This window comes from Lissotriton vulgaris, chromosome 6 (genome assembly GCF_964263255.1).
Source record: "Lissotriton vulgaris chromosome 6, aLisVul1.2, whole genome shotgun sequence".
NCBI classification, from domain to species: Eukaryota; Metazoa; Chordata; class Amphibia; order Caudata; family Salamandridae; genus Lissotriton; species Lissotriton vulgaris.
Genome location: NC_141694.1, coordinates 541,753,269 through 541,780,141, shown reverse-complemented (window position 1 = coordinate 541,780,141; position 26,873 = coordinate 541,753,269). Strand labels below are relative to the sequence as shown.

The window sequence follows — 26,873 nt, the reverse complement described above, 5'->3', positions numbered from 1 at the left end:
GGTGGAACGAGATTATCGATCAAAAGGGGAACATATATTCCTTCATTAGGGTATCATCCTGGACAGACCAAGCGATGTACTTCCACTTACTAGGGTAGCCTCCTGGACGGACCAGATGGTCTACTTCCACTAAATGGCCCATGAGCGGGGAGCATATGTCCTCCATAAGGGTAGTCTCCTGGGCGGACCATGCGAGCTACCCCCCAAATAACCAATCAGTGGGGAGTGGGTAGGACTGACGAATTCACAAAGGGGCATAACCTACCCTTTACTACTTGCAAAGACTAGATAGAATATTTCTACTCCACGTTGTTTGCAGGCAGAAAATACCTCAAACGAAACAATTCCTGGAACAACAATGTCCAGGCAACCAATCAATCAGTGGGGAGAAAAACAGGCATGACGGATTACAACGGGGACAAACGTCTGCATTACCTGCCCTTCGCTATCCAGAAAGGAAGACAGAATATTTCTACTCGTCTCAGTTTGTAGACAGGGAAGATCTCAAAGAGCAACAATCGATTATTAATCGATTTCAAACAATCAGTGGGGAGAAAAGTAGGCATGACGGATTACAACGGGGACAAAAGTCTGCATTACCTACCCTTCTCTATCTGCAAAGAGGGACGAACGTTCCTATTCGCCGCTGTTTGCACACAGAGAATGTCTCGTTCTCAAGAAGAGAACCAATATTTCAAGTAGCATCCAAAGCTAAATGAACCAATACCAACAATATCAGTATACAAATACCGATTCCAATACAATCAATCAATCAATCAGATGGATAAAACCATCCTACCAATCAGGCGCAAAACGCCCTACGTAATCTTACCCGGACCGGACCATACGGACAGTTCTTCATCTTCCTCCTCCAGCGCCTGATCGTTCTCTTACTCCATGTAGCATTCCTGTGGGATTCCAGTCAGGACAATAGGTCACTCGAGAGAGGTCCGTTCAGAATTGGTGAAGTTCTTTCGATCGGCAGCCGGGCGAGGGCCCTCTCAAGGCAGGTATACTCCAATCATTTTAGATGTTCACTTCTTCGTCTGGATCTCTCTTACCGGACCTTATGTCACTGATGGACCCCGCGTTGGGACGCCAATTGTAAAACAGGAGCCCGTATTACTATCGATGCCCAGGCTGCTGGCGCAAGACGCCTCTTAGTTTCCATTCTGAATAATTACCAAATAAAGAGACGGGCGCTGGAAGCAGGAATCACAAGAACAGAGTTTATTTCTCATGAGGAGAGCCTGTCATTTCGGACACGAAACACAGTGTCTTTCGGGAGGTGCTCTAACAAGTGAGCTGAGACTCCTTCTTTTATACCTTACAAAACACTTGACATTACAATCAGGACAGTGTGACGCAAAAGAAAAGACATCCCTATAATCCTCGTGTCAATCCTACCCCACATATGTTCACAATAGGGACCCTTGACCTGCTGATAAGAGGGGAGGGCAATCACGCAGCTGAGTGTTCCGTCAACTGTTTAGGATGTGTGCGCCTGATCATAGCCCAGGGGGTGGGGTGGCCAGGATCAATAGTGGGTCCTTTGAAGAGGAGTGACTTCATACAATAAGGGCAGTAAATGGTATCTCCTGGCTTAGGCGATGGCCTCGGACATGTGTGGTCAGCCGGACTCGGGGGGGGGGAGGTCACAAAAGGAGTGGTATTCATGCCGCGTGGACAATCGAGCGCGGAGGGAAGGCTTGTCAACAGAGGGGCATTCATGGAAGGAAAGGAGGTGTTGGTCAGGCGCGGCCGTGACTCTCAAGGACAGGGTCTTGCAGAAGAAGGTTTATGACTTGCCCGTGTGAGGAGAAGGGAGGGGGGAACCAGGGTAGACACAAGGACAGAGTCGCGGAGAGAGAGAGAGAGATCTTATGACCCGTACATGAGGGAGCGGGGGCAGTCAGGTGCAGCTGGGGAGGGCTATGTCAGCTGAGGAGAAGGATGCCTCTTCAAGAGAAAATGGGGGGTTTGCGTGGGTCAAGCAGAAGGGCTGCCTTTCATGGCAGGGTCGCGCAAAGGGAGAGGGTTTCATGGTTTATGTATGTGAGAGAGAGGGGAGGGTTTCAAATACACGCAGAAGGGAAGCCGGTGATTCTAATCTTAGGCGGGCAAAAAGGCCAGGGTGCCTAAAATGGCTGTCATGTATGCATGGGTACAGGCCTTTGCTGGCAGTGGGATGTAGTTAATGCTTTACGGTATTCATGGTACGCGCAGGGAGGGGAGTGGGAAAAGGGAAATGAACGTTGCTTATGTACATCGATATTTCTAATTTTCTACAGGCCGTGGTACTTCACTTGAGGCCCAGGTATTTTCTTTAAACTACGGGTGCCGGTGTGTGATTTGCCACTAGTGTCCTTCCATTTCTGGTGCTCTACAGCAGTTTCAAGAAGTTTTTGGAGTTTTTTGTTCAAATGGCTGCAATTTCTGATATTTGAAAGTTTCCTTCGTGTTCATTGAATGATTTTTGTTCGCGAGAAAGTGTCACTCATAGAAGTTGGAATTTCACACATAGCAATCTGAAACCTTGACAGCTATGTCAGCGCTACCTATTAACCCCCTCCTGGGATGCTGAACCGTTAGCACTTCGCAAACAAAAGCATGGGCGCGTCGTGCCCAATGATTTCCCCTCCCTCCTCCCTTCAACCCTCTGTCACCTGGAGTTCTTTAATGAAGGAAATTCCCATTTGAAATGGGTGAAGACTTGCGATGAGGAGGACAACAAAGGTAAGATTTTAGTGCCGAGTGCGCGTCGCGCCCCCCCTAGGATGGTGTTGCGCCCCCCTGGGGGGGCGCGCCCCACAGTTTGAAGAACTCTGCTATAATGAGTCAAAACTGCTACTAGACACAAGGAACTCTGTAGCAGGTGCTTTTAAACCCATGGGATTTCTAAACACAGCGCCCCTTAACTGCCCCCAGACACGGCCGGCGTTTAGCGTGGGCGAGTTGGGCCCAGGGCACCAATTTTCTGAGGGGCGCATGGTGCTGTGTGCAGTAAGACATGCCAGCAGCTGCGGCTTTCTCATCTTGCTCCCGCCTTGTCAGTGTCTGTTCGTTTCTGTCTGCTTTGCCAGTTTAAAGTGGTTTTAGTCCTTCATTATCATACGGCGGGTGATGTTTTTTAACACCATTTTAACCCCCTTCTTTGCCCTCCCATCACCCTCTCACACCTGGTGCAACACATCAACAAAACCATCGTTTGCGTGAGGCAACTCCGCTATTGGTGAGTTAGGCGAGCTGGGGGAGGTCCGGGGATGTTTGTGTTCAGGAGCTAGACCCTGCTCATCCAGGTTCTGACCAGTGAACACAAAATAGACCCCCTGCTACCTCATTTAATTCACTACAATCAGCAATGGTGCCAAATTTCTCTCCGCATACGCTAAGGGATCTATCTGAGCCAGGGTGCGCCAGATGCAACTGCACCAGTCGCACTGCCCTAAAGCCAGCCCTGGAAACACAAACAAGACAGCTACAGCACAGATGCAGCGATACTTTAGATAAACAGATGCAGTAAAGGAAGAATGCGTAATTCGCTGTCAGATAAGTAGTTCATCGTGTCATGTTAAATTCTTTGCTCTTGCTTTGTGTCGTTCCAGTTTTAATTAAGCCTTTATAATTGCCGAACTGCGGGTACCAGAAATCACTAGCTAAGCAAAGGCTGCAAAACTGCAATGGCTAACACGAGCAACTGCAAGCCAAAGAGCAGGTAGCAATCAAGCATGGAGAGTTCCACAAATACACTTCAAAGTGGTCGCGTCACCGTGCTAGCTGGAGGTAGTTCACCAAGGTCCGTATGTCCTAACATGTTGTCCCATAGACACAGAACAGGTAAAACTCTTTGATACACCAGGCCTCAAGTGCTCTTATTTTGTTGCTTTCTGGAACTTGCAGTTTTATCTGGATTGTAGAGGTACACGCATCACAATGCACAAAGAGAAACTAACACAACACCACTGCATGGGCATCACCACACAGAAAAGTGCAGCAAAACGTTGGTTGGTTTTATACCGACTTCATTTCACGTATTTGTATCGAATTTATAAAGGGTTCTATTGGGTGGCATACATAGAAGAAGATTTGAAAACGTTAAAACTGAAAACCAGTATTATTTAGTGCATTGGTTTAGTTGAGATTTACATATTGTTTCTAAAGGGGAAGGCAAAGTTTGACCAGCTACCGGGGAAATGAGAAGTTTTTTGGATTTGATAAGGAGATTGCTCAGGACCTAGAGTTTCAGACAGAATCCCTGTTAGAAAAGGGCTGTGTCAGGGACGTGATTTAGCCCCGTCCTTTTCAGTCTTTTTATAGCAGATCTGCGAGGTAAACTCTCCTTAATTAATTTGTTTCCCCATAAGTGGAGGTAATCGCGTCCCTTGCCTTATGTATACCAATCACCTTGTCCCCACGGACCATACTCCATTGGCATGCAGGGAAAACTTAACACCCTCTATGCTTACTGTGAGACCTTTAAGCTCAGGAATACCATAAATAAAACAAAGACTCTAGTGCTTACTAAAATACCTCAAAAGTTTGTATAGTTTCTCAATAGCGCTCCTATGGAACAGGTAAGGATATATAAATACCTGGGGATTTATTTCTCTGGCAATCTGCGGTGGGACAAGAATTGTAGTATGCTAAAAACCTCCTTAATGTCAATTTCTAATGCACTAAAAAGGTTTGATGCCTGGTATGGTGGGTCAACAGACCCACTGAAAAAAGCTATACAGCATAAACTGGCCCCTCAAGTCCAATAAGGGGCAGGGCTACTGTGTCTTGACAATAGAGTAAGTTGAGACCCTGTGTAAAGGCGGTGTCTGAAGAGGCTATTCTTTGTCCCCCAAATTTCAATGATTCAAGAGTTGCACCTCGATCTAGGCTGAACACTTGGAACTTTATAGCAAAATCTTGTGCCCTGAGGGTTATATATTCCCTTTTAAAGAATGAGACTAGCCCAAACTTTTCACCCCAAATTGTTAGGAGTGCTCAATCCCTCTATGTACAATTTATAGACTCAGATGAAAATACAAAAGGTAAAAATGTTTCTTGACAAAACAGCTAGAGTACTTAGCTTATCGTCACGGAATTACATGTTGCCTAAAAAAGCTGTAATCCATTCTACTGAAAATTTGGGAGACGCAAGGGTTTTACCATTTATTTATTTATAAGTTTTATATAGCGCTAGCTAGCGCCGGGTTATCAGAGGGCTTTACATACATAGGGGACAAAAGTTGCATTGCATTGCATAGCAGGACATAGAGATGCATAACGAAATAAGCCAAACAATATAATTAGGCAAACATTACATAGTAGGACATAAGGGTGCATGCAGATATAAGCAATGCTTGAATATAAGGCACCGTGGTGAGGGGAAGGGAGGGCGCTCAAGAGGTTGAAACAATCCAATAACCGCCAATCCTTGATGGACGAGTGAGCAGGGAGCCCGCTAGGTTATTGAAGTTTAGGTTTGTTGGCTTTGACAGTAAAGTATTTCTTGTGGAGAAGGAGTTTCCGGTCCCTTTCGAAGCAGGGGAAGGAGGGTTTGCATATGAGGTCAATCGGGAGAAAGTTCCATAACCTGGGTACGCTGCCAGAAAAGGATCAGGACAGAGTGGTTTTCTTTTTCAATTTCGGAGGGATGAGAAGAAGTGAGTTGGAGCTTCTCAGGGATCGGGATCTTCCAGCTTTAACCAATTTGCTTTATAGGTAGTTGGGAGAATGCGAGTGAAGGGTTTTGTGTGTGATGCAGGCCAATTTGTAGATGCATCTGCCTTCAATGGGCAACCAGTTGAGGGAGTGGAGTGTTAGTGTGATGTGTTCAAACCTTTTTACCCCAGTTAAGAGTCGAGCTGCCATGTTGAGGACTGACCTTAGTGGGGCTAGGTGAGCTTTTGGCGTCCCGGTTAGGATGGGGTTCCTGTAGTCCAGTTTGGGGAGGACTAGGGATTGCACAATAATCTTGAAATCATCCTGGGGATTGAAAGGTTTAATTTTCTTCAGGTGTTTTAGTGAGTAAAGTGCACTCTTGGTAGAGTTTTTGATGTGATCCTTCATCAATAAAGTCTTGTCCAGGGTAATGCCTAGTGACTTAACCGAGTCGGATAGGGCGAGAGAGTAGTTCAGGGCATTCAGGTTCTTGAGCCATTCTTGGATAGGAAGGTGGTTACTTTTTGTAGCGAACAGTATTAGTTCTGTTTTGTCCGGGTTCAGTTTTAAGTGGTTTGTGCTAAACCAGGATTGGATGTTGTTTAGTGCCGCATTGAGGTGTTGGATGTCACTGGGAGATTTAATTTTGTAGTACAGTTGAGTGTCGTCAGCATTTAGGTGATATTTAACTCCTGCTTGTTTCAGAATGATTGTAAGGGATTCCATGAAGAGATTGAAGAGGGCAGGGGAGAGTATCGAGCCTTGGGGGGACCCCAAGTGTGACTTCGAGAGACAGGAGTTGATTTTAATTTGTTGCAAACGGTGTTGAAGGTAGGAAGCGAACCATTTTAGTACTATGCCATTGATGCCAGAACAGCCCTTCAAAGTCTCAAGCAAAGCTGTATGATTGATAGTGTCGAAAGCTGCAGATAGGTCAATAAGGATAGGAAGACAGGCTCTGTGGATATCATCCGAAATATTGAGCATGGCTGTTTCTGTGCTACACCCTTACCTGAATTCCAATTGAAAGGTGTTGAGGAGGTTGAAATAATCAATATGTTTGTTAGTTGTTTGAGAACGCACTTCTCCAGGGCTTTGGCTAGAAATGGGAGGTTGGAGGTAGGTCTGAAGTTGTTAAAATCATTAGGGTCGGCCCCTGGTTTTTTGAGTATGGGCGTGATTTGTCCTAATTGAAGGGAGTCTGGGACACAGCCAGAATTGAGAGAGGAGTTGATCATTTTAGTCCTAAAAGGGGTAATGGTGTGGTTGCGTTTTGGTACTATTGTAGCTGGGAGAGGGTTCATAGTATGAGAGGTGGGTTTTAAGCTAACAATAATGTTGAAGACTTTATTTTACGTCACAAGTTCGAAGTCTGACCAGTACGCGTCATTTTTCAGGTGGCGACGGACCTGGTTGTCTTTTCTCTCTAAAATTCCCAATAAAAGAATCATAAATCACATTTTACAGATTTGTATTGGTGTAGATCCTTTATGGAGAATGTCTTCCCATTGGAAGAGACTCCACTAACGACAAGGCTACTGCCCATGCACTCTTGGTGTGAAACATAGTATAACTCATCTACTTCTTGACTTTACACTTTATTCGAAATGAAGACCTTTCATGTTTCAATTGCAGTAGCGAGGTTTATTATTGCTATTGAGAAAATAGAAAATATGCATGGCGATCACTATAACTTAAGACTTAGAAGTCGCATTTTGTTTGCAATGCTAGGAATACTTTTTACTTGTTAGGTAGAGTGAACCTTGTTGGCATTTTTTCTATTGTAAAGTACATTTTATATGAGTTTTTATACATGTAATTATGAATAATGTTGTAGAGGTAAAAGCTATTTTCCAGCTCAGTACTGATGCACTGCACTTTTCCTTTTGTAGTGTCTAGGACTGATAAGATGTTTTAGTAGTAGTCCCATTAATTGTTCAATGTTATGCAGTGGCGAATGCTCCCATAAAGCAGCAGTGGGGTGGGGAGGAGGCAAGAGGGGGAGGAGGGTTAAAAAAAATCACAAAAAAATCACTTACCTGCCAACCGGCTGGTCGGTGCCGCAACTTCTCCTCCGTCCTCTTCCTGGCTTCTTCTGTGGAAACAGGCAGCACCCGGGCTCCCAGGCTCCACATAGCCAATCACAACGCTGCAATGCAGTGTTGTGATTAGTCTGAACACCATGGTTCGATGCTCAGACAGGGCATGGACGATACAGAAATCAGGATTCAAGCAAGCCGGGCCGAAGAAGGCTGAAATGCCATAAACCGGTCCCCGGTAGCTTGTTTCCTTCCCAGTATAAGAATTGGCTTGGTAGTTTGGTCTGCCCTGTTCCCATGATGCACTGGGCCAGGGTCAGACTAATTTGCATATAGCCAAGTTCTGAGCTGGGATGGTGCAGTGAGCTAAAAAACGGTGATGGATCAAGCCCTTATCTTTGGACTGGGTAAGAGTGGTCTGCTTAATTCAGACACTCTGTTCATCACCACCCCCTTTTCTGAATCATTTTTGTCCACCATAAGCGTGGAAGGGTATACTCAGATGTGAGTCCCTAGCTCATTGCACCATCAGGATTCAAGCAAGCCGGGCCGAAGAAGGCTGAAATGCCAGAAACCGGTCCCCGGTAGCCTGTTTCCTTCCCAGTATAAGAATTGGCTTGGTAGTTTGGTCTGCCCTGTTCCCACGATGCACTGGGCCAGGGTCAGACTAATTTGCATATAGCCAAGTTCTGAGCTGGGATGGTGCAGTGAGCTAAAAAACGGTGATGGATCAAGCCCTGATCTTTGGACTGGGTAAGAGTGGTCTGCTTAATTCAGACACTCTGTTCATCACCACCCCCTTTTCTGAATCATTTTTGTCCACCATAAGCATGGAAGGGTATACTCAGATGTGAGTCCCTAGCTCATTGCACCATCAGGATTCAAGCAAGCCGGGCCGAAGAAGGCTGAAATGCCAGAAACCGGTCCCCGGTAGCTTGTTTCCTTCCCAGTATAAGAATTGGCTTGGTAGTTTGGTCTGCCCTGTTCCCATGATGCACTGGGCCAGGGTCAGACTAATTTGCATATAGCCAAGTTCTGAGCTGGGATGGTGCAGTGAGCTAAAAAACGGTGATGGATCAAGCCCTGATCTTTGGACTGGGTAAGAGTGGTCTGCTTAATTCAGACACTCTGTTCATCACCACCCCCTTTTCTGAATCATTTTTGTCCACCATAAGCGTGGAAGGGTATACTCAGATGTGAGTCCCTAGCTCATTGCACCATCAGGATTCAAGCAAGCCGGGCCGAAGAAGGCTGAAATGCCAGAAACCGGTCCCCGGTAGCTTGTTTCCTTCCCAGTATAAGAATTGGCTTGGTAGTTTGGTCTGCCCTGTTCCCATGATGCACTGGGCCAGGGTCAGACTAATTTGCATATAGCCAAGTTCTGAGCTGGGATGGTGCAGTGAGCTAAAAAACGGTGATGGATCAAGCCCTGATCTTTGGACTGGGTAAGAGTGGTCTGCTTAATTCAGACACTCTGTTCATCACCACCCCCTTTTCTGAATCAGACAGGGCATGGAAGCCTGGGGATATTCTCCAATCAGGCTGTAATGCAGCGTGCATGGAGAACATTCATGCGCACTTACATAGTGCTCATCACTCCTCCCCTTGCTCTGAGAGTAGAGCAGATCCGCCCGACCCCACCAAGACGCCGCAGCAGGAACAAATAAAATGATAATAATGCGAGTTATTATCATTTTCTTTTTCTTTTTTTATCACTGCAAAACACTGATTTTATGATTTGTAATTAGAGCACTAATATGGATTATTGATGTGCAATTATAGTGCTTGTATGGATTACTAGATCTAGAATTTTATGCACAAAGCCTTTGCATGCCTATGTGTGATTTAAAAAACTGATAACTTCTATAAGAGGAATTCTGGGTAATACATTTTACTAATTTATAACCCACTGTTAACAACAGAAAAATAATCTTAATTGACCTTTTACTACTGCTACGCCACCCTCCGTTTCCAAACAATTTTTACTGCACTACTCAAAACAAGGAGAAATAATAAACAAGCACTGGCAGAGCTGATAGGTCTGGCAATGATGTGCTAACACATGCAAACACCATTTGTGCATGTCTGTGTTTGCATATGTAAGTACACTGTGCATGGCTCTGATTGCACGCCTTACCACATTGAATCCAGAACTGTTGGCTCTGCCAAAGCTTGTCGTTCAACCCAAGCCATTAATTGATGTTCCCTATGAGTCATTTACAAGTCCTTGACGACTCTTTAACAAGGGTGCAGTGCTGCAAGGCAATACTTGATGCTCCTCTTGGCACAAGGCCATACCTAGAGGCACTACACCTCCCTCTCCCCTTCACAATCACTGACTAACAGAGAATTATGAACGGAGCAGACCGGCTTGAATGTGTTCTTTTGGTGAAAGTGCAACATAGCAATGGTGAAAACGAACTCACTGCTTTTGTTTTCAGCACGGCAAATAACGGAGAGAGCTGGCTTCAACATATAACTTTGCATATTCAATTTTCTAAGTAAATTATTTGTGTTAATTTTCTATGGCTAAATAAACATGTCAATGCTGAGTTAAGATGGTGATAACCATTACCATGACTCAGAGAGATGTTTATGTTTTGAAAGAAGCAGGTGAAGGCACCCTAATATTTACAGGTAATACCAGTCATTGGTACTTAGAAAGCACCTTTACGTTGTACATCCAATCCATTTGGTAGCTCTTTGTGTAGAAGATGTTCGTGAAAGAGACATAGCCAACACGGGTAGAGAAGCCACTCACAGTAAATAAATTGATATAGCTATTGATATCAGCATTGTTGAAATGTTCAGTAATGGTACACCTGGAGAGAGATGAGTTTTGTCAATGTAAGGCAAACATGGCCGTTCTGAAGTTAAAAAGAAAAATAAACAGTGAGGCAGCCGCATTGGGGGTTAGGCTCGTACTTGATTCATAACAAAACCCCTAAAAACGCCTGCTGCATTAAAAACAATAAGATTGCATTCGGTTCAGAGAAGATGTATGAGATAAATGTCTGAATATGGCAACAAGTGAGGTGATGGAGTGTACTTTCAGTTGTAAATTAGCCTCCACGCATTGTGATGTAACTGCTTCCTATGAGATGGAATGGTACAATAGCTTGAGGTGAGATATGTATACTCTTCTGGACCTGTACGGGATGTGATGGACAAAGTTGTACAATGAATAAAGTGGGATAGCCCAAATAACACAAAGGCTGCATGGGCCTGACCCAAAGCCCACTCTCTGTATGCTGGAGACAACAGTCAGTCAGAATAACTTTATTTCGCCATCACAATGAAGGCATAAAAAGTATACTACACATAAAACATTTCAATATTGGAATAGGCTTAAAATACAAAAATTACAAATTTCCAACAGCAAATACTTGATATAATACAATGGTTTCACTAAAAAGATTGAAAAATATATAATTCAGAAACACATGCAGTTATTGTGGCAAGTCAATAAATCTTATATTGAGTGTAAAGTTCATCGGAGTAAAGTCTTTTTTTAAACTGATATAAAGAAAGACGCTACTGAAAAACATGTAAAGGGGTTAGCTAATGACTGTAAAAAATAAAGGGCCACATGGCACTGTTTAAAATTCATTTTACGCAACAGGGGGGCAATAAACCTTTTACTTTCATCGCAGTAGTATTTGCAGAAAAACAGAAAGTGCAAATCGTTTTGGATAGATCGATCATCACATGTACAAAGTGGGAGATCGGAGACTGCATAGATGTTTCGTGGCAGGCCCAATATCAAAGGGATGTAATTTAACCGAAATCTCACCAATACATACCTGTGTTGTAAATTAGTAATGAACGATAAATAGGTTGAATTCATATCTATTTGCAAGATATTCGGGCCGTCAAGAATGCTCTAACTGTTGAAGCTTACTATTTGTAAAATTCCTTCTTGCTTGCAAACTATACAGCAGGTGAGTTTTTAGAACTTTTTTAGAGATAGACTGGCACGATACAGGGACAACAAAGAGATGGTGTAACCCTGATGCTTTTAATGTAGATTCAACATACCATAGCCAACTAACATTACCCACACCATCTAGTTTTAAAACGTCATTTATAATATCCCTTGTGAGAGAGAGAGTCTCCTTCCGCCATACCGAGTCCCACATTAGGATTGGCGCCATACAGATTTTGTCAGTTATATACTGGACATTTAATTCCATATGACAATTAAAATTGGAGCATGACTTTGGTAATGAGACTAACTCTTTTCAGAAAGTTGTCTTCTGTACATTGCAGTTGAGAGCTGTTTCTTTTTTTTTAGTTCAAGTGTTTTTATTAAAATATAAAGTGTACAAATCAAATGCCCCAGACAGCCGCTCCATAAGTGGCAGCAGATACCGTTTTTGCCTCATAGACTGTCTTTATTGCTTCAATGGGTTTTGAGCCAGTTTTGTTTTATAAATTAAACAAGCTTTTACAATGCAATAGTTTCGCCTTTTGAAAAGTTTGAGCTATTGGCATTGTAAATGACAAAATTTGTAATTATGTGTTGGTTCTGAAAACAGATAAATAAATGGCATTGTCATTTACAATGCCAATAGTTTAATCTCTGGCAAATGCCACACAAAAACGCAGACCCCCACACACACACACACAGACCCACACACATCAACAGAGCCCCACACACAAACACACACACAGAGCCCCACACACACCAACAGAGCCCCACACACACACCAACAGAGCCCCCCACACACACCCACACACACAGCCACACACACACACACACAGCCACACACACAGAGCCACCCCTACACCCAGAGCCACACACACCCACCCAGAGCCACACACACCCACCCAGAGCCACACACACCCACCCAAAGCAACACACACACACTCAGGAGAGCAAGCACAGCGAGGGGGCAGGTAAGCAAGCACAGTGAGGGGGCAGGGAAGCAAGCACAGCGAGGGGGCAGGGAAGCAAGCACAGCGAGGGGGCAGAGAAGCAAGCACAGCGAGGGGGCAGGGAAGCAAGCACAGCGAGGGGGCAGGGAAGCAAGCACAGCCAGGTGGCAGGGGAGCAAGCACAGCCAGGTGGCAGGGGAGCAAGCACAGTCAGGTGGCAGGGGAGCAAGCACAGCCAGGTGGCAGGAGACCAAGCACAGCCAGGGGAAGGGAAACCAGGGGTCGGGGGAGCAAGCACAGCCAGGGGGCAGGGAAGCAAGCACGGGCAGGGAAGCAAGCACAGCCAGGGGTCAGGGAAGCAAGCACAGCCAGGGGGCAGGGGAGCAAGCACAGCCAGGGGGCAGGGAAGCAAGCACAGCCATGTTTCCAGTGCTTGGCTATTCTGAACAAACCATTGGTATCCGGCCTGCCACTCAAACGAAAACAACTCCCAGAATACCTTCTATGACAATTGGTACCCAGGAACCTGCACTAGCCTAACTGACTTGATAAAGTAACAGTGACCAAGTGGTTAAATTTACCTTTGCTAAACTTTACATTTTGTCAGTTGCTTTTCTTTGATTTCGTCAGGTTACAGTCCGTCAAGAAGAACTAATGCTGTTCCGGGGCACGATTTGTTAGTGATGTGTGTTACTCCTGTTGGGGTATTAATTCTTCAGCATCCTGTGCATGTTGAAAGGGGACCAGGGGGGTGATGAGTGGGTTGGGCTATGAGTCGATGCCACCTCATAATGATGATGGGTTAGGGTTCTGCAGCAGTGACGTGAAGCTGATGCCTTTGTTTACCTCTCGTTTGACAGTTTGATTTTGTCTTGTAAAGCGAGGCCTTTGCTCCTTTACACCCCGAGGCCTTGGAGATCAGCCCGAAGCAGAGGCATGGTACATACAGACACTGTGCTTTAATCGACAGCCCCTCGCACTCTTCCGCAGGCTGCACGTCTGTCTATTAAAGCTGCTTCTCATCTCCCATATGACCTGGCTCTTGACTTCTCTGTTGGATTTTCTCTTTGCTACTAAAGGGTGCTTTGGGAATCTTTCTTTAAAATCTCTTCTGTCGCCCAGATTGTGTGGATCAGTATATACTCTGCTTGCAAGAACAACATGCATTCTTTTCCCCGGTAGTATGAACCCTTTTCACCGATAAATGAGTTAGCTTAGTTTAGGCATGTGGAGAATTACCCCGCACTCTGTGTGGCGGTGAAAGGTGTGCTGAGGCATGACAACAAGCCCCTTGAACAAATGCCCTCTCCGGCTGGTCCCACGTTCTTTGCAGCTTTCGCCTGCCAGGAGCTTTAAAAATCTGTCCTCGCAACAAGACTTGAGTGGCAGCAACGTTTGCATAGCTAGCGTTCTTCAGGCACTGTGCTGTGGACGGTGAGTGGAGACCAGGTCACCCGTAAACGGGTGGTGATCTTGATGACTAACCTAGTTTTCTGCAGAAATGTCTGTTACTTTGAAGAGCTTTGGGGACTCGGGGAAAGGTAAATGAATTTGAGCAAGTTGCAAGGTGACCCTTAAAGTGCTAGAGAGAGAGAGACTAACAAAATCGATAACTTTCTAAAAGCCACACTTAGAACTGATACAAATTATATTTTTAAACCGAAAATACAGACACAAACATATATATTTCGAAACTGGAATGGGGGACGGGCTCACGGACAGCGGGAGGGGGGGATGGGCTCACGGACAGCGGGAGGGGGGATGGGCACATGGACAGCGGGAGGGGGGACGGGCTCACGGACAGCGGGAGGGGGGACGGGCTCACGGACAGCGGTAGCGGGGACGGGCTCACGGACAGCGGGAGGGGGGACGGGCACACGGACAGCGGGAGGGGGGGCGGGAAAGGGATATAAAAAAAAATAATTAAAATATGCCGCTTACCTGCTAGCAACTCTACCTGCATGGCACACTGCTAGGCTGCGTGATGGTAGTGTGGGGGAGGGACGAGAGGCGAGAAGCTCGGGGGTAACATGGCGCAGCGAGGTTTCATGGAACGGGCAGAGTGCAGGGAACACTCACCACAGACCAGCAGAATAAACTAGGCACCGCATGGACAATATTCGTGAATAAAACATTTTAAAAAAACGAGTGCAGGGTTCCGGGAGTGAGCCGCGGGGGGGGGGTTGCAGGGCTGCGGGGGAGAGCGGGACACGTCCATCCCGGCAACAGACACATTAGAAATGAGAATGAGAAAAACAAACCTTGAAAAAAAATAAGTACACGCCCACAGTAGACACATCTTCATGACGTTGCGAAAAGCCTGAAAAACGCCAGAACGCCCACGAATCTGCTCCGGCATTGACGGACAGATCTCTGTTCCAATAGCTAGCCTCCATTTATGGAGCTAGCCAATGGAACAGAGGGGCGGGACATGAGCACACATACTCTAGACATAAGATTTCGCCTGCGCGAAAGGCTGCTTGCACAGCTTCCGACAGACGAAACCTAAAAAGTGCCCCAATATTCTTTTCGATCTGCAACTCCCTGTTTAAGACCATACTTAGCCATTTGTTTTGGCGATCGAACATAATCCCTAAATAATTAAAATAGTCCACTACTTCCAGCTTGCTTCCTTCAACAGTAGTTTGTGGTTGATTCCGCTGCTGGAGACAACCGGTCTTGCACACAGCTGCATTGTCATGTTTGATCTGACAATGTAAACTTTTCTGAAAGCTTGGTAAACACATTTTCACTATAGAAAAAACTAAATGAAAGGCACTATCATGGGACGAACACAGGGAGCAAGTGAAGGATTGGAGGGCCCAAGAAGAACATGGCAGACCACCAGAAGGGGATAAAAAAGCACAAGGAGTTGGATCACACCTCATCTATGAAAGAGCACAGTTTGCAAGGCTTGGTGCAGGGCTCAAGGGTGACCACATGGTTCAAAGGCATGGCTGAATACAAAGAGGAGAGTAGGGTGAAAAGTAAAGCCCAGGGTGTCAAGGGGAGTGGATGTTGTGAAGGAGCATATAAGGTGCAAGGGAGAATAGTAGGGTAAAGGGAAGAAGGCATGGGGCCAGTGCAAGGTGAAAGGGTAGTGCAAAGGACGATAGCCTTTAGCTGCAAGGTGGAACGCAAAATATAATGACGGGAACACAGGATGCATCAGGGTTCTTAGAGTATAAGGGGAAACACATTGCATGAATGGAGAAGGAAGTGCAAAGGGCAACAGCAAGCGCATCATGCAAAGAGGAACAAAGGTTGCAAGATGGAGTACAGGGATGGAAGGGGAACTCAAGTATTCAAGTGGTGTACAGTAAATGGGGGTTTGAGCTTCCCTTGCACACAGAAAGCAAGCACAGCACAATGCCAGACTGGTCATACGAATGTATGTCTGGCCTCTGGAGTTATTCCTCAGAGCATTCCCAGGCAGAACAGGTACTACCTGGCCATTGGCAAAGCAAGCTGCAATTAAGCAAAAAGAACAGAGCGCAGGGCGATACAAATCAGGCATAGAGCAAAAAGCTGCAGTGCCATATTTCTAGACACAAAGAGAACAGGTATCACATGGACATCAGGACTGGAATCTTCCCTTGCACGTACATAAAAGGTACAATATGGACATTGGGCGCCCAAGTTTTCCCCACACATGCAGAACATTTAACACATGCACATGTTCCCTTCATACACAGGTATCATTTGTAACCACTGGACCAATGACTTCTTTCCGTTTCTCCCTGGAGGTCTTCAGCCTGTCTTAGCTTCCCACATCTCGCTGAAAGCAGCAAGGCCCCAAGGATTCTACCGGCTTTCTGCCATATTATTGCTCCAAGCATGTAACAAGTTGAAGGAACTTTCCTTTCTCTCTGGCATCCCAGTGTCCTGACACAGCGGCCTTGGCCTCAACCCCATTAGCGTGTGGTCAAGAAGTCCCATGCGGTCTCAGAACTGGGGTTTCCAGCTGCCAAACTTGGAAGGAGTTCCGAGGTGGACGTGCAGGTAAGGTGGGATTGAGAGGTGAGGAAGGGGCTGTGAGTAGGAAGATTTAATTCATGTTGCCTGAGAAAGCAGTTTCTACTGTCATATTGTGATAAATAGGATAGAAGGAGTTTTGAAAGGTGAGATGGATACATATGGCGGCACATAATAATATGATAAATTGTTAAGAAGAGCAAGAAGTGCCTCTTATGTGACCCAAACTAGTGTAACCAACAGGCAGGGGGTGCACTATGATCTATTATTAGGGGCATGACACAAAAGCACCATAAGAACATGCTAGTGAATTCTATTGAGATGCCATGAGCAATGAGGAAAACCAGCAAATCATCAAGCCTTAGAAGAAAAGGTAAGTTCAAGATGCACCACAAAGGGAATATTAAAGCCCTTGAATAAAGATCAGAGTTACAACTGCAGGAGAAAGATAAGAATGTCCCAAAAACTGCGCTTGCAGCAGCAATGGGAAACAGACCTGGGTGAGTTAGAGGACGACGATTGGCGAGACGCTCTGGCCTCCCCTAGAGAAATAGCCATTCCCATGAGACTGAGGCTCGTTCAATTTAAAATTCTGCATTGTGTCTACCTTGCCACGAGGATTTTGGTCAAGATTGGTAGGAGAACTGATACATACTGCCTCAGGCAGTGCAAACAAGAGGGAACTTTCTTTCATGCAGTGAGGGAATGTCCAGTCGCTCAAACGTACTGGAAAGCAGTTACGGAGCAAATGGAGAGAGCAAGGGGAAAAAAACTAATTGCCACACTGAAATTGTGCTTACTAAACATATGGGAGGCCACGGATCTAACCCAAACTGAGAAATCTTGGGTTTCATTAGGATGGGCCCTAGTCAAGCAAAACATAGCACAAAAAAGGGGAGTGGGAGAATCACCAACAATTGCAGGATGGGTTGCAGATTTGGATAGAGCCATGATAGCGGAGAAGGATGTTTTTAAACACAGAGGATGTCCTAAAAAATGGGTTCGGAAGTGGGCGGCCTGGAATGTACACAGGGGTGAAATATGCGTATCCCCTACAGTGGAGCTCGGACACCGTGATGCAAGAATTCAAGATTTATTTAATATCGAGGGTGAGGTACCATGATGATTAAACGTTCCAGGGACAGTGCAAGGAGAGCAACCTATAACTACATTGTACCACTGATGAACTGTCTTGCTGTGTTTTCTTTGTTGTAGTATTCAATAAAAAGATATATCTAAAAAAAAAGAATGTCCCAAAAAGATTTGAAGGCTCCTCTACAAAGATCACCATCTGTCGTCTCCCTAGCCTCCTCAATAAAAAAAATCATGGATACGCACTTTGAGGAACAAGAAGGGTGAGGAGGATAAAAGAATAGTAAGCTGCTTCAGCCAGGAAACAAATGAGGGCCATGCAAGTAAGGAGAGATGATTGCAACAAACTTTTCCAAAATTTGGAGTCAGATCTTGATGGCAGCGGCTGCACAATTTTTTAATGGACTTTCAAGATTCACAAGGCCCAGATTTTGAAATGCATCTCATTAATCAACAGCTTTCATCTTCACCTCAATTTGCAATAGCGATGTTAAACCCCAGTGTGGGAGAGGACAATGCCATTTCCAAAACAGACATGCTAAACAAAATTTAAAAAGCTGATCTTGATAAAGAGATAAAGAGAAAGGAAGATAGTACACAGTACCTATTCTCCTCCTGAAACACCACTGATACTACAGGCTCTTCAATGCTTGACATGCTACTGTTAATGAAAAAACTCAACATGGAATTTTTGAAACTATAGTTTTAAATAATAAAGACATTAAATCACAAAATAAATTGTTAAATAGTATTGCATTTCAGTTAAAATAAATGAATAATACATGCAGTCTCTTGTTTAGCCAGTTGAAGTAACTTCCAGTGAAGAAGCACAGGTAATAGTTCAAGTTCAAGTTCAGGAATTTGTATAGCACACTACTCACCCAGAGGGTCTCAAGGCGCTTGAGGGAGGGTGGGTGCATTACTTATCGAAAAGCCAGGTTTTAGCTGTTTTCTGAAGGAGAGGTGGTTCTGTGTAAGGTGGAGGTTAGTGGGGAGAGAATTCCAGGTTTTGGCCGCTAAGTAGGAGAAGGATCTTCCTCCCTTGGTGGATCTATGGATGCGCGGAATTGCGGCGAGGGCTTGATTGGATGATCGTAGTTTGTGGGCGGGTGTGTAGAAGGACATTCGTGTGTTGAGGCATTCAGGTCCTAGGTCGTAGAGGGCCTTGTGTGCGTGGGTGAGGAGACGGAACGATATTCTCTTGTGGACGGGGAGCCAGTGGAGGTCTTTCAGGTGACCGGAAATATGAGCTTGACGGGGGATGTCCAGTATGAGTCTGGCTTAGGCGTTTTGGATGCGTTGAAGTTTTTTCTGTAGTTTGGCTGTGGTTCCATAATCCAGTCGGCTAGTGACCAGTGCGTGGGTGACTGTCTTTCTTGTTTCGGTGGGGATCCAACTGAAGATTTTTTTGAGCATGCGTAGGATGTTGAAGCATGAAGATGAGACAGCGTTGACTTGTCTGGTTATCGAGAGGGAGGAGTCAAGGATGAAGCCCAGGTTACGTGCGTGATCTGTAGGTATGGGTGCAGTACCCAGGGCCGGTGGCCACCATGAGTCGTCCCAGGCAGAGGAGGATGATCCTAAGATGAGGACTTCTGTTTTGTCCGAGTTTAGTTTTAAACGGCTGTTCTTCATCCATTCGGCTACTTCTTTCATTCCTTCGTGTAGATTGTTTTTGGCGGTGATTGGGTCTTTGGTGAGGGAGAGGATCAGCTGGGTGTCGTCTGCGTTGGAGATGATGTTGAGGTTGTGATGTCGCGCGATGGATGCGAGGGGACTCATGTAAACGTTGAAGAGGGTGGGACTGAGTGATGATCCTTGTGGTACACCGCAGATGACTTTGGTGGCCTCTGATTTGAATGGGGGGAGGCGGACTCTCTGGGTTCTTCCGGCGAGGAACGAGATGATCCAGTCCAAAGCTTTTCCTTGTATTCCGACATTTCTGAGGCGATGTATGAGGGTGCTATGACAGACTGTGTCGAAGGCGGCGGAGAGGTCAAGTAGGATGAGGGCAACTGTTTCTCCGTTGTCCAGTAGCGTTCGGATGTCGTCTGTAGCAGCGATGAGGGCGGTTTCGGTGCTGTGTTTGGCTCGGAAGCCGGACTGTGAGGGGTCGAGGGAGTTGTTGGATTCAAGGAAGGCGGCGAGCTGACTACTGACGGCTTTCTCAATGACTTTAGCAGGGAATAGGAGGAGTGAGATGGGGCGGTAGTTCTTAAGTTCAGAGGGGTCTGCTGTGGGTTTCTTCAGAAGGGCGCTGAGTTTGGCTTGTTTCCAGCTTTCCGGGAAGGTAGCGGAGTTGAGGGAACAGTTGATGACATCGCGGAGATGTGGTGCGATGATGGAGTCTGCTTTGTTGAAGATGTGGTGGGGACATGGGTCGGTTGGTGAACCTGAGTGGATGGAGTTCATCAGGCGGATGGTGTCTTCAGTAGTGATTGGGTTCCAGGTGCAAAGGTTGTGAGAGTGCTGTTTTGGTTCGGGGGTGGATGGAGTGGTCTGTTCTTCGGACTGGTTTTCAAAGCTGTTATGTATGTCAGCGATTTTGTTGTGGAAGAAAGAGGATAAAGAGTCCCAGAGGTCTTGTGAGGGAGTGATGTCGTTGGTGCCGGCGGTGGGGTTGGTAAATTCTTTGACGATGTTGAATAGTTCCTTGCTGTTGTGGGCGTTGTTGTCGAGTCGATCCTTGAATGCTGATTTCTTGGTGGATCGGATCAATTGGTGGTGTTTGCGGGTGGCGTCCTTGAAGGTGGTCAGGTTGTCAGTGGTTGGGTCTTTTCTCCAGGTTTTCTCAAGGGTACGACATAACTTCTTGGATTTCTTAAGGTCATAGTTGAACCAGGGGGCCTTTTTGCTACCTTGTTTGATCTGGTGGTTTTTCAAGGTGCTAATTCGTCAGCGCTGTGGGTGATCCATTGTGTGAGTTTGGTGGCAGCTTGGTTTGGGTCCGATGATATGGTAGGAGGGTTTTGGTTAAGCGATGTGAAGAGTTGGTCAGTGGTAATTTTGTTCCAGTTTCTTCGAGGGATAGGTTGTGGGGGGTTGTGGGTCGTGGACTTTTTGTAGTTGAAGTGAACGCAGCTGTGGTCCGTCCAATGGAGAGCTGTGGCATGATCGAAGGAGATGTGTTTGCTGGAGGTGAAGATAGGGTCGAGCGTGTGTCCGGCTAAGTGGGTGGGGGTGTTGACAAGTTGTTTGAGTCCGAGATTGGCCAGGTTGTCCAGAAGGGTGTTGGTGTTGCTGTCGTTTTTCTTTTCCAGGTGGAAGTTGAGGTCTCCCAGTAGAATGTAGTTCTCGGATGTGAGGGCATGTGGGCTGATGAAGTCAGTGATGTCTTCGTTGAATTGGGTGCGGGTTCCTGGTGGTCTGTAGATGAGGGTGCCTCTAAGTGTGGTCCTGGCGTTGGTGTGGATCTGGAAGTGAAGGTGTTCGGCGGTCGCGAGGTTATCGTCGGAACTGGTTGTGATGCGGATGGTGTTCTTATGGACGATGGCGATGCCTCCTCCTGTTTGGTGCGGTCTTTTCGGATGATCTTGTAAGCGTCCGGGATGGCTATGGCGATGTCGGGCGCTGATGAGGCGTTCATCCAGGTTTCTGTAAGGAAGGCGATGTCCGGCGATGTAGTGTCGAGTAAGTCCCAGAGTTCAGTGGCGTGTCTGTGGACCGAGCGGGTGTTCAGCAGGATGCACTTCAGGTAGTTAGAGTCGGAGTAGTGTTTGGTGGAAGTGGATTTGGTGTGGGTCCTGATGCAGGTGAACTTGCAGGAGTGGCAGGCGAATGGTCCATGGGTGGGTCCTGGGGCAGCTTTGCAGCATTGTGGTGTGCGATCGGGGTTGAGGGCAAAGAGGGGTCCCGGCATCATACGTTATGCGGGTGGAGTTGGTTTTGTGAGGACCAGGGGGTTTGGTGCTGGGCGCGGTCCAGGCGCGGACGGGCGTAGACGGGCTTACCTTTGGCGCACCTTCGGCGCGCATATGGCGCGTCCGCTGCGCGTGAACGCTGCGCGCAGATTCATCTGTCATAAGTGGATAGTGGAGGGGGGTGGGACGAGGGAAGAGTGGCGGGGCGGGGCGGGGCGGAGGGCAGGGCTACGATGCACAACAACAACAGATGTGGGATTAAAGGAAGCCAAAGTATAAAATGAGGGTGAAGTATATATCTTTCCTACAGACCCATGCTAGTTAGAAGGCGTGGGGTGTGTCCATATGGTAGTAAAAAGTTCATTAAAGGATGTAGAAGATATAGAAAACAAATAGATGTAGGAGAGAAGATCTCTGCTAAGAATGCAGTAGAGTATAAGGGGAAAAGAGAGAAAATAGGGAAGAGTATGATGAGGAAGGAAAATGAGAAACCAGTAGCAGTATATAGCTGTAAAAGTTCCCAGGAGAGGGTTCACATAAATGTAGGGAAAACAATCTGATCACATTATTAACACCAAAGGAAAGATGATTACATTAAATCTTGATAAAACCCCAGTTGTCCCATGCAATTCTATCAGGGATAACAATAAATCCCTTGACATTTTGGGGCATGCTGATAATTCAAAGAAGAAAAGCCCTAAAGATGTAAGACCAGAGAACTCAGTGACGAGACAAGTTAATGGAGAATCTTAAATAGAGCAATGGATTGTATCTACCTTTATATTAGTGTAGGTGTAAGAAAGCGAAAAAATTAAAACTATTAAATAAAAGCACCCTCCTACAAATCTTTAGAAAGTGTGTAACCTTGAACCTAATTACCTCCCAAGAACTCAACCGTGTAGGGTTTGTAAATGATCATTATGGGTGGGAGGGCAATGAAGGTCTGATCATTCTTTTGTTTGTTGAGAAGATTGGTAGTGACAGCAGAACAGGATTTGAATAAGAATGGAGTAAGGCTGGTTGAATTTGAATACATAGATACGTTGGAAGGGAGAGAGTTTTTAAGGAATCATGCCGCCCTAATCACAAGGCAAATCTATGCTTCTTGGGATGAAGGTTCAGGAAGACAAACTAAAAAACATGAACGACAGAGAAGAGGAAATTACAGTTATGGTATAAAAGTCTGAAAATATGTGAATTAAGATAAATAATTGCTTTAGGGTCCTTGAAAATTAGGCTAATACACACTCACTTCTAAGTGATAATGATTAGGAAAAAAGCAGCCCGAACATCTTCAGGGTTTTATGTTGAAATGTTCATGGGTTGCAGAGGCTAATGAAGTTAGTCAATATAACCAAATTCACACAAAACTATAAAGTATTATGCTTTTTAGAAATATGAGAGAGGGGGTAACCAGCTAAGGACAAGCATCTGAGGAGCAAGTTGAAAGAGGGTGGCTTAGGCCAGTCATTGATGGTGCACACTGTGAACCAAATCACAGCTGCTCAATACATTCTTTATTAACCCAGGCCCCTCCACCAGGAGGCCTGTTTTTTGGAACTTTTTTCTGTATTATAGAAAGCTGCATTTGCAGGGATTTCCTCAAAGCCCGTTCTTTGCAATATTATTGCAGTTATTTCCGTTCTGATGCAGAAATATAATTAAATGATCGTCATTCACTTTACGGAAGTTACTAATTGCCATAATGTTGAAAGCAAATCTCGATACAGAGGATCCTGGGTCATGGGCACTAATTGGTGTTAGCACCTGGTACCCAGGATTCCTCTTGGAAAAGGCCATGCTGGCCTTATCAGGCATTTCCCCAGAAGGCTAGAAGGGTGGGGGCAGTGGCGGCTGGTACAGGTATGCCCTGTGGGCAGGGGGGATGACAGACGACTCGGCGAAGCGCAAGGTAAGTGATTTATTTATTTTGCCTATTCTGCCATCTGTCACTCCCCCCACACTCCACCCCACCACGCTTACATGCACCAGCTTACCGGGGGCTGCTGGACACCAAGACCATGTCTCCAGAAAGTATTCTATGTCAGGGGCTTCAACTCCCTCAGGGAAACCAACAAAGCAGAGGTTTTCCCTGGGGGAGCGATTTTCAGTGTCCTCAGCTCATTCCTCCAATTGCACAGTCATGAAGAGTAACTTTGAAACTTGTAGCTTGAGTGCGGCTAGGTCGTCTTCTACCGAGAAGACCCGGGTTTCAGTCTCAATCATCTGAGTGGTGATATTCCGGCAAATTCTGGCGCAGCAAAGATACATCCACCTGAACCTCGCCCTTTTTGGTCTCTACTGCTTCGCGGGAGTCCTGAATCGCCTTGAGTATGGTGGCAAGGTCAGACTGCGCACTAGGTTGTTGCGCCCCCCAGAGGAGCATCAGGGGCACTGCAGTCGTCGAGGGCAGTGCAGTGTATTGATCCATCGTGGTCTGAATGGGCACCAGTGGCGGCAGTTTGTCCCGCCCCACGGCAGCGTATGCCCAGAGGTGCTAGGAGGCGATGGGGGACATTTTTTCCTACCTTACATCCATGTTGCATTGTAGAGAACACATACAAAGCAGGAATAGTGTTTAAAGTTAGTTTTTGTACTAGAAGAGTGCCCTTCCAGTACAAACACTATTCCTTATAAAATGCACACACCCTTGCACTAAGGCGCAAGTGTATGTGCAATTTTAGCATGGCAGCCTAAAATGCGCCAGCCTAAAATTCACCAGTTTAATTGTAACACAAAGCCTTTGCCATGACTAGCAGACCGTGTGAAAGGCAACTTTCTCTATAGAACGTCAACTGCAACTTACACAAATAACTAAGTAGAAAATCAGTTTTTTCATCTACCTTTCTTTTTTCTTTCCCTGAATGTTTAAAGTCTTTGTCTGATCGTGATACTATTGGCGATGTCTTTTTTGGCTGCCCTGCATGAGTTCAGTACTTGACAGACAACATCCTGCATACACATTACCACCGTCCAGTTTTGTGATGACTTACATCACAGTTTTCAAAATGTGCTTGCAACAAGTTACAATCTGCATTTTTGTGTATTTGTACAGAGAATGTCCTACACTTATTCTACATATGTACCCCAGAAGAGCTCTTTAGGTGACAGACCAAGGATTGTATGAGGACTGGAGAAAAGTGAAAGTGTGACTATGTATTATACAGAATAAACTTCTCCGTACCATACAATGAATGGATTTAGCATGTCTCCTCGGGATTCTGTGACCTTGAAAAGGAACTGTGTCTAGCCTTCTTCCTCTTTATAGACATTGAACTCCTCTGTAACATGCAATATGCTTATAGCTACGGTAGAGACTTCTTTATCCAGCATGCATTGTGCATATGGGAATACTTTAAACTGTATGCATTAATAGTCCTACTAGTAATACTATTGTTGCGTAAGCACAGCACATGAAAAACCTTGGAGATAAAAATATATGACCAAAATGTATCCAGAATCTCTTGACAGAACACCACTCCCATTCCTCAGTGAAAACTATAACAACATTTCGCACACATCTTGCAAGCAATTTACTCTAAGCAAAGCAGTTCAACCGTTACAAAACAACTATTAGTACACAGTAATTAAGCAATTCATATAATTGCAAGTGTGGAACACGCTCTGGAGAGCTTGCGTGGGCGTGAAGAGGGAAGCACTCGGGCACTCAGTAGAGCTTGCTGGAGACACTGAAGTGTTATTTACAAGCCCCCTTGCGCCACTTTTGCGTCATTTTTAACATGGGAAAAGTGATGTACTGGTGCCCCTGAGTGTTTGCACCAGATCCTGGTATTCTGAGGTCTGCAGGAATACCGCCCTCTGGGGTTGCCTTATGTGGAGCTCACCAGGTAAATATCCTGCAACATTTGGACAAGAGGCTGTAAGGAGGGAAATCTGCAGTGTCCACAGATAATCCCAAATTGTGACGGGGTAAACTTCGAATGAGGCGGTGTTTAGTCCCGAGAATGTGTTGCATATTGGACTAATCGGCTTCAGATAAATACCTCGGTCTCACTGATCACTAGCATGAAACCACCGTCAAAAAGAGGGAAGACGGTGCATCCAGACGGACTACAGGTGCCCGCACCCTTGTCTTCCGGCTAGGAATGTTCCACCCAGGATCTTTCAAGTGTTTGAAAGTAAAAATTATGGGATTACTCACGATTTTCCCAGAGTTGCAGCTATGAATCCAGAAGTTGACTGTAGGATCCGGTCTGCACGAACAGCCCGCAAGACAAGGAGGCGCTGTAGAGGAGTCAGTTCATCCAGCCCTTCTGGCCACCGCCCCTAAGATTCAAGAAAACAGGATCACAGCACTGGAGACTGTGTTCACACACACACTGACTGAACAACGGCGTAGCATTCATTATTGGGACTGAGACAGTGCACAATAAAGCCTCATACTCCCTGAAGAGTGCCGAATGATCAAAGCAGTGCAGGCCTCAACTTGTTCTAATGTGATAGCACAGAAGCAACAGAGCCAACGGGGTCAGTGAATTTACCCTCCCATAGCACTGAGAGGGAAATGCACTATTGTTCATGGAGCTTTGCCCTTGCAAATAAACAGATGTGTAGTTCACTAACACATGTTCCACTATATTCACTGGCTACGTAGCTTTTGCATTTGGTAGCACTGACTGAATACCACTGATTGGTGCTGGACAGTATGCGAGGTGGGAAGTCTGGCAGATTGATGGGTGGCGCTTTCAGGAGGTGCTGCCCTGGAAACCTCGCAGAGATAACTGGGGTGATTTGGCACAGATGTAGGTTGTAAGCATAGGTCCACACTGCATCCACCTGACACCACACCGCTGTCCTCAGCCTTCATTTAGGTGATGGTGCAGGGCCTCCTTGTAATGCCTTCAGGTGGGGCCATATGCTTTCCGCACCCCACAAGCGCTAACCTTGTTCACATGCACAGAGGGGTGGGCGACCACCCCATTACTTGTGTGCATCAGCTGCAAGAGGGGACATGCACACACTCCTGGAGTTTGTGCCTGCCTTCAACAAGTGGGCTAAGAATATGTAATGAGATGTAAAAAGCCCCTGAAAAGTTCTAGGGGCTTTCAATTCACCCAGTCCAATGTGGGCACTGGTACTGAATTACCAATTGTGTTTTTTCACACTGAGATTTCGGCTAGTTAAAACAGCTAAATCTCTGTGTAAAACAGAAGGAAAAACATGTGGGAATTGGTGCGCAAACATTAATTCCTGCATATGATTCTCCATGTTATTTCTCCACACCAGCAATTACCCGGCTCCCAGTAATATTAATTTCAGGGGCTTGGAAATAATGGAGAATATACAACTGTCTAATTTCAGGGCTTAGTCCTACACAAATAGAGTCAACAAGTTCTTAACCAGGAACCTACGAGCC

General features: G+C 45.8%; 1 protein-coding gene across 1 annotated transcript in view; it reads right to left on the bottom strand.

The window, feature by feature from the left end:
• The window catches only part of LOC147707531 (dynein axonemal heavy chain 5-like), a 1,425,553-nt gene that overhangs the window by 147,890 nt on the left and 1,250,790 nt on the right, over positions 1-26,873 (bottom strand). Inside the window, exon 89 of the mRNA XM_086925656.1 lies at positions 25,659-25,783. Within this exon, the coding sequence (XP_086781782.1) occupies positions 25,659-25,783 (125 nt within the window). The remainder of the gene's footprint in view (positions 1-25,658; positions 25,784-26,873) is intronic.